General features: G+C 40.4%; 1 protein-coding gene, 1 long non-coding RNA gene and 1 other non-coding gene across 3 annotated transcripts; all 3 read right to left on the bottom strand.

The window, feature by feature from the left end:
- Positions 1–111: 111 nt before the first annotated feature.
- On the bottom strand, positions 112–2,593 carry LOC108895533 (uncharacterized). Its single transcript, XR_001962982.2, has 5 exons — positions 2,484–2,593; positions 1,992–2,081; positions 910–967; positions 662–725; positions 112–386 (listed from the first exon to the last, which is right to left on the bottom strand). It is a non-coding gene; the product is annotated as an uncharacterized LOC108895533 (long non-coding RNA).
- Positions 1,597–1,797, bottom strand: LOC127142748 (small nucleolar RNA SNORA74). Its single transcript, XR_007813779.1, has one exon. It is a non-coding gene; the product is annotated as a small nucleolar RNA SNORA74 (small nucleolar RNA).
- A 667-nt stretch (positions 2,594–3,260) lies between the features above and the next one.
- Positions 3,261–9,535, bottom strand: lg8h4orf47 (linkage group 8 C4orf47 homolog). Its single transcript, XM_018694362.2, has 8 exons — positions 9,258–9,535; positions 9,015–9,123; positions 8,191–8,410; positions 7,820–7,957; positions 6,952–7,027; positions 5,787–5,972; positions 5,506–5,669; positions 3,261–4,529 (listed from the first exon to the last, which is right to left on the bottom strand). The coding sequence occupies exons 2-8, from the start codon at positions 9,112–9,114 to the stop codon at positions 4,475–4,477; spliced, it is 939 nt and encodes a 312-aa protein (XP_018549878.1). The 5' UTR covers positions 9,115–9,123; positions 9,258–9,535; the 3' UTR covers positions 3,261–4,474.
- Positions 9,536–10,237: the final 702 nt, after the last annotated feature.

Below are 10,237 nucleotides of genomic sequence, written 5' to 3'. Positions count from 1 at the left end.
TTGGTGCTGAGAACCACAGACAGTAGGGATGTCAGAGCATTGAGGTACATTAGATTTATCCTCTAAACTCTGGATTCAACCAGTGAGAAATTACCAAACTGGACACCAAGATGCTGCAACATCAAATTTAATTCCAACAGCTGTAATGACTTAATTCAAGACCACACATTTTACATTCCAGTATCAACATATCAGCCTGACTGTTTCCTTCAGGACATTATGCACCGACATTTATACCACAAGATCGATTTACAGCCTCAATCAAGTTGAGCAAACATGGCTGAAACATGGGAGTGCACTGATAACTGTCAGCACCCCAGCACGTGGACTGGCACAGGATCTTATCCACTCCTCCAGACCAGAGCAGCAGGACTTCACTCAGCACACTAGAAAACAAAAAGGAGTATTATTACCAGACCGCTCATATCTAAGTTTAGTGCTGTAGGCTGTGACAAGTAGCATGTTTCAGGTCTTCAGTCAGGTTCTGGTAAATGGTGTCTTACTGGAACCTGTGCCAAAGTCCTGAGTTTCTCTCCCAATACTAAGATTCCACAGCAGAGAGAGGAGGTCTCTGCCACAGCAGTACAAGATTGGGTTTACAGTGTTTCTACACACTCAATATTCAGCAGCACTTAGACTACACAAACAGCATTTCACATACCTGATAACAGTCACTGTTCCTCCTGTGTTTGCTGCCCCCTGCAGGCCAGCTGCCCCACATGCTCCTGTAGAGAAACCAAGCCATGAAATGAAAGGAGTACCACACTACTGATCAGTGCTGACAGTCAGCTATGCTCAGGGTTTAAAGTTCACCATGGTGTTTTGTCAGCATGATGTGTTATAATATTCAGTCATCACAGCATGTCTAATGTTTGAACAAATAGGTTTAAGTGGTTCTGCCACACTCACCTTCAGTCAGCCTGCAGCACAACTGTCAGCTCCATGGTGAGCAGATCAGAGGCTCTGCCTGCAACAACCATGGAAACAACTGCTTCACTCATTAGGTCAACAGAAAATAACCTCCTGATTTCAGCTTGTGTTTTAATCGGAGTATCTTTGGTTTTGGACTGTCTGTTGGACATCCTTGTTTCTACAAAACTGACATGGCCATTTTTCAGAATTTATTTTAACACTCCTGTGTCACTTTGAACTGAGATATCAGTGTTGAGTTACAAGTCACATTGAAGTCTTTCCAAAACAATGCTTTAACTACAAACAAGCACACAGCTGGGTGCAGTAAACTATATTAAAAGGTCTGTTTCTATATGAAATGTCCTCATGTCCTGCTCTTAGTTGATGGCCTGCATCAGAATCTTATCAAATGAGGTGTACATAGTCCCTTATTAAAGCTCAGTTTTGACAGAACAATCTACAAGCACAGCTACCATCTTCAACACAACTCAGGTTTGAATAGCATCACCAGAACATTAGTTAGTATGGCCACTTGCTTCAAAAATACATTTACATTTTTCAATTAGCATCTTAAGTAATCAGTGTACGAGGTCTCAGTTGGCACAGTGAACAATTACACCAACTACTGAGCCTCTGACAGAGGCTGAAGAGCCTCCTGGCAGCACCCCTGGTGGTGTGAGTGTGCCTGTGCGGCCTTGTACTAGGCCTGCCCTGCTGTTGAATCAGGACAGGCCACTCTCGTCGGGCCGCGCTCTGCAGCAGCTCAGCAGCAGCAGACTCTAAAACAGAACCTGCTGAGCTGAGACCAAGAACAGAGACTTCCTCTACCAGCACTGTAACACTGAGCCAGACACACATCGCCTGGTCAGCTGACTGAGAGCTGGGGGTGGCAGGAGAGAACATATAGGTTTTGCTACACTAACTTGTATATGGGTGAGGAGAAATGAGAGCAAACCTTAATACAGGGGTCATTATAACTCTTAAATGTCATGTCACTAATCCTGTGCTGTTCTTGCTGGTCACTGTGATCACATTTAGCTCATGGTTTTCATTAAAGCTTCACAGTTCTGTGTACTTACCTCAAGACTTCAAAGCAAAGCAGGAGCACAGGCACTACCCTGGGTCTGCCACACTGTCACAGCATTTGTTCACCAGTACACACAGCGTCTCTGAAAGGGACATGAATGCTACCTTAGTGCAGAATGATAAAGGCCACACTTAAGTCTGAAGTGTTTCAAAACCAGAAGTCGTTCGTGTAACCGGTCCTATAAAAAATTAGTTAACGATTAATTAACCACTGATAAAGCCAATAATTACAGCGCTTTGTAATAATTCCTTAACAACGCGTGGTGACGACTAGTAAAGCCAGGAGCCCACGTGCTTCGTGCTGCCTTAGGAGCAGGAGTTCATTACATGAACGACTTCACATACAGCCGCCATTTCTGTACGGAAACAACGTCAGTGCTACATGAACGTAGCGTACACTTCATTATTTCACTCTACCGAAAGGTTATTACTTCTTCCTGTAGGTGTATTTAGCAACATGGGTTAAAAACAGATGAAATACTCACCGGACTGAGCGAGGAGTTGCACAGACGTCATGTTAACACGGCGGCAGTGGACTGAGAGGCTGAGCGGAAGTCACGCATAGTTTTATACAGTGTGGTGGGCCGCTTTGCATTGTGGGAAGAGAAACTTACTCAAAGATCGTTTTATGAACAAATGTACCACTAACCTAAAGCTCCGCTCATCTCCCCCTGATAAATGTTTTAAAAAAAAAAATACTACTCTGTAAAAATGTTTTGATAATGGCGTCATATTTAATTGAACAATTCACTTCTGTATGCTGACTTTCTTTCTAAATAAACTGACCACTTTTGCTACAAAAACAATGACTCAGCTGCAGATAGATTTGACATTCTAAAGGAAAACTGATTATAATTATTTATTCATTGTTAATAACAAAATTCTAACAAAGGGAGAATTCAAAATTAAATGTATTGGCTCAAATTGTATCCTCTTCTTAACCCTTGTATGGTATTCAGGTCAAATTGACCCATTTTAAATTTTTACAAGAAGAAAAATGGTATGTATAAATGTTTTCTGCCTGAAACTGGCCTTCATCTTATTTTCTGTGAAAAACATGTAAAAACAACAGAAAGATAAATTAGAGACAGACCGATATGTTTTTTTCAGGGCCAATACCGATACCAATTATTAGTAGTCAAGGAGGCTGATAACTGATATTTGGAGCCGATATTCATTTGCAGTAAAAGTGAAAATATTGGCGTCAACATTTTGAATAATACAAACTCCAACACTTAACTTTGTTTAAATGCCTTTAAGCATATGTTTATTAAACAGCTTTTCAGATTTGCAACATGTTAAAGGTTTTTTTTATCTTAGACAATAGACATCTTTGTTTTAAAATTCTAACATAAAGTGCAGGGAGCTCCCAGGCTCAGCAGCATGTCTTAGAAAGTTAAATGAAAACTAATCAAATAACTAGCTCCCTAAAGTTTTCCACAGTGAATAAAGAAACATATATCTGCTCTCTGGAGCTTCTCCATCCAGCAAAACTTTTTCTCTGCAGTGTGTGTGAGCACTGTGCATGCACAACTTTCACTGATGATTGGCTGTTACCCGTGTCGTGGCTCTGTGTGTAACCAATCAGATGGTGCTGTGGGTGGGACAATGCTGGAGACAGAGTAGTGACTGCAGACAGAGAGGCACGGCTGCATCAGAGCCAAAATAATCCAGTTTTAAATTGATCTCAGCCGTCAGATTAAAAAAAAGGCTGATGCCGATAGGCGTCAAAATGCCAAATATCTATGCTGATAATTGTTTGAATCAAAGAACTGAACCTGAGCCCTTGTTAACTTTAACTGAGCAAGTACTGACAAAGAATTATTTTTAAATTTCAAGGTTAAGGCCGGCTCAGAATTTTCAAGGTTCATGGTTAACAGTGAGCATTGAAAATTATATTTGTGGAACCAATGCCTACCCAGTATTAGCATGGTGTTCCTATATTTATCCTGGTATCATCAAAATCCATACTTATCAATATGTCCTTTGGTAGCTGAAGTTGTGTAGGAACCATTATATCCCCTGGCTTTTTGTTTTTAATAAAGTCATTTTCATATAACGAGTTCCAGTGTGGATTTGTACTGATGCTCAGAGTCAGTTCATTTTACAGCCTGCAGTGGACCATCGTACAGATCCTCTGCTGTAGACATAGACATGCTGTACTGATGATCAGGAGCCATTTTTTGCTTTCCATAAAACCACATAATGAAAGCATCTTGTTACTTACTTCTTGAACTGGAGACACAAATAACTCTGCTAAACTTTATTTGTGCTTGTGTTTATTACTGCATGTATAACATCCTTCCAGAACATTACAAATATACACAAAAAGAAAAGAAACAGGAACAGGCAGACAGCAGCATCATCTTCATGTTGGAATAAAACTTTTTAAAAGTATTGTATCAGTAAGACTCTGGATTGTGATGATAAAGCAATAACTCATATAGTACACTGTTAGTGTTGGTGCAGCATGTAGTCAGAATGTCATCACAGCTGGGATGGCTGAGGTGTAGTTTGCCGAGTGCACACTCCTGAAATACCAAGGAAGAAAACAACAGAACGCAGGATGTAAAGATGAAATTCAAAGACAATCCAAATTTATTTTGCAGACTTTTTGCTGACTTTTTGCTGATGTCTCTTATGTTTTCATTTAAGGAACAAAAAGAAAATGAAAAAATATTTTGCCTTTGCCTGTCTGGCTTAACACCCAAAAAAGACCCATTCTCTTCATCAGGGAGGAGGAGAGGCCAACACCAGCTGCAAGGACCACCTCCTGTGGCCTGTTAGCAACAGCACAAGACTTGGAGCTGAAAGTCAAACTGAGGAAGCAACTGAAGTTCCTAGAAACAACACAACACTCAGGCCAGACATGGTTCTGATCTGAAGTCTCCAGGAAAGATCATTTTCTTAGAACTCACTGTTCCCTTGGATGACCACATCAAGGAGGCCAGCAAGAGGCAGAGGGCAAAATATGCTGAACTACGAGAAGACTGCCAAAGCAACGGGTAGCAAGTGAGGTGTGAGTCCACTGAGTTGGGATTGAAAAGTTGGACACCAGGGCAGCAGAGGTGGTTTAAAGGCAGCTATGGATTGGGAGAGGACAGGAGGGGTAGTTCTACCAGGACACAACTGGGGCTGGATCAAACCCAACTGGGCCGTCTGGGTGAGGGTGTCTAATGATGACAGGCCTGAAAAACCCAATGACCCCAAGAACCATGTGATGTGTCCAGGTGCATCATGAGATGATGTATGTTAAAGACTGCGTTAATGTTTTCAGCTTGTTTCTGCAGGCTCATAGCTGCAAAAAAAAAGTTCATGCAAGTCCAAACGGAGCTTCGCCCGTGACCTACCTCAATGAAACAGTCCAAAAGTCTCACTCTCCTGTCTGTCTGGGACGACACTTTGGACCTTTCCTTATCTACACAGGGTGGCTTGGGTCGCCTCACAAACCACAGAAGAAAGGGTAGGTGAGAGAGGGAAAGTGAATGAGAGAGACAGGGATCAAACCTGTTAACATTGGCTGTGATGATACTCCTGACAGGTGTGCTCTTAGGACCAGGAGGTGGGCGAAAGATTGGCTCTTGATTGGTTGGTTTGGAACGGCGAATGATGAATGGATCAGCAGAATGTGAGGGGTAAGTGTCAAACGTCCCTGCTTTCATTCCTCCAATCTAACACAAAATACATTCATAGAAACATGCAGAGAAATGGTTCAATATAGAAAACAGACTAATATATATGAAACATGTAACAGAATTTCTAATACAGTAGTGCAGACAGATAGTCACCCGCTTGCCGGGGGACGGGGGTTTGAATGGAGCAGGAGAGACTTTCTGTGCAAGTAGGGGACGCTTTTGTGCTGGTGAGAGAGGCTTGTCACTGCGGTATGGATTGTCTTGAAAATAATCTCTGGGGTGAAGGTTGAGCTTGAAGGGACCATCTCTTAACTTGGAGCGATTGGATGCTGCCTCTTTCTGAATCATACACACATACAAACACATTTAAATTTAAACTTAAAGTTAAACAAGAGGTGACGTTAAAAATGTTTTTAATGGTTTAAAAGTCTGAACACACAGAAATTTCATAGAAAAATCAATGAATTTGTGAATCATCTGAATGCCACGATCAGATCATCCACTCAAGGAGGCAAAATTAATTATGCCATCTTTTATATAAGCATTGTGAACCTATTGTTCTGAGCTAGCAAAATCCAGTTTATCTAGAAAATGTGAGAAGTAATTACAGGAGATTCTGGTTTATTGCAACTGGAGTCTTACTTTTTTAATTTCTGAGGCCTGAGGGAAGCATCAGCATCTTTATTCAATTTGAGTGGTAAGGAGAGCATACAGGTTTTAAATTAACTTCTCTGCTAGGTTCAAACCCAACAGCAGTTTTGCATTAAGTTATCTTTTTATGATGTGGCAGCAATATGTTTCTGTAGGTTTGAGGGTCAAAACATTCACACTCAGGTTGGCCTGTTTGGGTATCTTTGGGTCTCAGGTGAGGTTCCTGTCTCAAACATGGCAGTACATGTCAGTGAGACTCTCCATGGGCTATTTTTAAGGCAAGGGAGCATGTTGACCTGCAGGTTAGGTGACAGGCAGAGGCAGCCAAAGATAGGCTTCTTTTCTGGTAGGCCTGCAAGCTTGTTGATGAGTAGCCTACTTTGAGAGGGTGTTGAAACAAATAAAACACCTGTCCTTGAGCAACTAGTAAAGGGAGAAGTGAGTTTGGATAACTGTTGTCTTGTTTATAACCTGTCTGATCATCTGACTGCTCCATATTTGTTGCCCCATCTGATCATCTTTTTAGAGATCTCTGTTTCCATATCTCAGCATGATGTTACTGTGGTGAGTACAAAATGTTATTATAACTAACAGAAATGATGGATAAAACTGAAAGAGCAAATAAGAGCTGAGCTGTAATAAACTGGAATTTTCCTTTGAATGTTACCTTCAGTACTTCTTTGGCTCCATCATAGGGGTCTGAGGCATACAGCTCAGTTTTGGATAGTGTTACATTGGGATAGCTGCAGAAGATAAAATGGTATTTACCTCAGCTGCACAAAATAAAAATGTCACTTTGTTACTGTAATGAGTCAGTCATAGTATCTTTGCACAGGGCATTAATATGATAAAGAATAAATGGTAATGCATACATCTAAGATTATTAAGATACTACATCGAATACTGTCAAGTCTTTCTCCAGTGATCTCATTAATGATTCTAAACAGATGAAATGTAACTATTTCAAAAACAACAGCTTCAAAATCATTTTAGTGTTTCACTGATTTGTAACAGGGAGAATGGAGCCTCTGTCATCGCCTCTCTGAGCCCTGAACACCTGCTCTGGTGCAACGTAACTTGGGTTGAGCAGGTAAGATCTGCTGAACTTAGTGACAGTGAGCAGTTCAAACTGCTGGAATCAGGTGCAACAAATTCCAGAGTAATGCTGAACTGTAGATGAGTTGTTTTCTGTACATGAAAACTGCTAAACCACTTGAACTCAGAGCCCAACAGAGTTAATGACCACTTGTGCCTTCTCAGTTACACTGACTGGCCTCTTGCTTTAACTCTTTCCACTGCTGCACTACACTGTGATAACTACACATTAAAAGCAGATTTACCCATCCAGAACAACTCAGATTTAGTTTATGAGTTCACTGGTCACTAGTAAGTGGGCTAAAACAGGGACCCGAGGTTTTTGTAAAAATGCAATTAAAGTCTAATGTAATGATAACAGAGGTACGGAGGAGAATGGAAGTTAAACTATATCTGGTGAGTGGTTATAAGCAACATGTGAGACAGTTCTTGCCAGGAACCTGTAACCACTGCCTTTCTTGGGAGGTGAGGTGATGATGTTGCGTCCAGGTGAGCGATGAGCTTTCCGAGCGACCAACAGAGGACTCATGGCTTCAACTGGTCCCGACAGAGTCCCATAGTAACTACCTGAACCACAGCTGAAGGTGAACAGAGATTATGTACAGTAACAGTGAGAAAGAGTGAGAAATACAACATAGATTTTTGTCTAAATAGAAACACTTGCAAGGCCATATTTACAGTAAAACAGCAGCTTCAGCTGAGGTGCATTTAGCCAGCCATTTTATTTATTCTATTTTTTTATAGTGTAATGAAGATAACAGCATCTAGGGGCCTAGTATAGGTGAGTGAGTGTGTGTGTGTGTGTTCTCACGGGTTCTTGACACCATTACAGGGAAGGAAGGCCTTGCTCAGGTTCTTCTTGGCCTGCTGGATGCGGTTCTGTCGGACCAGTTTCAGCGGGTCATTTAATGCTTCACGTTCAAAAATCCGTTTGAAGGACTTGTCGAAGAATCCGCTCTGCTGAGCACATCGTTGTCTGGCGAAGCCCACCTGCATCTGCCGGCTACGATAGGCCGACTCATTGAACGGACCTGGATTTGCAAAAAAAACCCCAAAACATTTAAGCAACAATGTTTTTATTGTGCAAGAACACAGGTAAAACATGCAGTTACACTGGTTGATGTTTGTGTCAACATTAGAGGGGGAGCAAATCTATATCACACAAACAAGTTTACCTAGATACAGTGGTATCAGTAGATGGTAGATAGATTAGTGGTAGATTCTCATTTGTTCCATCACTCAAATAAAAGGCACTGAAAATTATTAAAAAGACATTTTTTTTTTTTTTTTTCAACTAAGCATATGACTTATTATTGCACTAGATGTTTTAGTGAGACACTCCTGGGGACTCTTCAAAGCATTAATATAAATTACAGCTGGAAAGTAGAAACCATGTTTACAGCTCTCAGAGCTGGAAAAAGCTTTGGAATAATGAAGTCTCTTATACAGTGTTTCTGTACGATACAAAAGGGACAGAAGTCATCATCTAATTATCATCTAATCCTGTACATTAGATTCTTAGTGCTCTTAAAAATTCAGTGGCCCAGTTGTTTTTTTTTTTTTTTTTTTTATATCAAATAAAGGCATGTATGTGTAAAATAATCAGACAGAGGAATGAACAGATGTTATGCTTACGGTTGGTGGGTGAAATGTACTTGTCTCCTATAGAGATGTAGCTCATTTCTTTAAAGACACCCAGACGATCCATGTCACTCTTTCCCTCACCTGATGGCATCTTCACACACTGGTAACACACACACACACACACACACACTCAAGCTTTTGTAACTGGTTGATCAATGTGTAATCCTGTATAAATGTTTATTAAACTTAGACATAGACTTAACACACATACTGTACATATAGGTTTAAACATACCTGTGGTTGATATGTAGCAGTTAAGGACTATTTGAAGGCTGTCAGTGTCAGTATCTCTCTCTCTCTCTCTCTCTCTCTCTCTCTCTCTATCTATCTATCTATCTATCTATCTATCTATCTATCTATCTATCTATCTGCCTGTCTGTCTGCCTGTCTGTCTGTATATAACTCTTTACATTCACTGCCTGTGTATACTGGTTGGTTTCCCTGGAGAAGGGGGAAGTAAACACATTGTGTCAAGTTCACCGCTGTTAGATCCTTTCCTGGAATTGTGAAGTTTGCCTTCAAAATAAAAGCATAAGTTTTTTTGACAGGTTTAGACAAATTGTGTAGTAACTGTACTGATGGATTTACACATTTGCACTTTGTGAAGATTTGCATTAAAATGGTCGGGGATCTTTTTAGAATGAAAACCTGGCTGTTACTGGATGATGAGCACTGTGCTCTTGGTCTTTCTCTAGCCTAGTATTTAAGTATAAGCAAATTTCAAAACTCATTAGAATATATTGTGCATGTGTGCAGTCTCCTGCAGATGGCTGCCTATGTAAAAACTCTTTATTGACATGGGAATACTGAAATTTGTTCATATTTCTTTCATCAATGAGGAAAACAAGGACAATCCAACTACAGTGTAACAAAAAATTCAACACACAGTGGATTAACAATAATATTTGCATAGAATTTTTCATCAGCTGGCACAAAAATGACACCATTACCTGAGGCAGCAAAGAAACCAAAAGGCAGAGAGACAGAGTTCAGTCAATGATGAGCTGAACATGTCTTCAGAATGCCAATGAACATACTGCAGGAAATAACAATGTCAGTGTTTGGTGATTGTGTTTGCCTTATTCTTACTGACATTGCTAAAAGACATTGCTATCCTGTAATAAAGTCATTGCCTGTATTAAATGTTGTTTAAAAAATCCTTTTAGTCACATTTGTGACCATTTTTGAGACTAAATCTTATTTTTTATATTACA

Source organism: Lates calcarifer, linkage group LG8 (genome assembly GCF_001640805.2).
Source record: "Lates calcarifer isolate ASB-BC8 linkage group LG8, TLL_Latcal_v3, whole genome shotgun sequence".
NCBI classification, from domain to species: Eukaryota; Metazoa; Chordata; class Actinopteri; family Centropomidae; genus Lates; species Lates calcarifer.
Note: the sequence above shows the minus strand (reverse complement) of the source record. Positions and strands in the feature narration are given on the sequence as shown.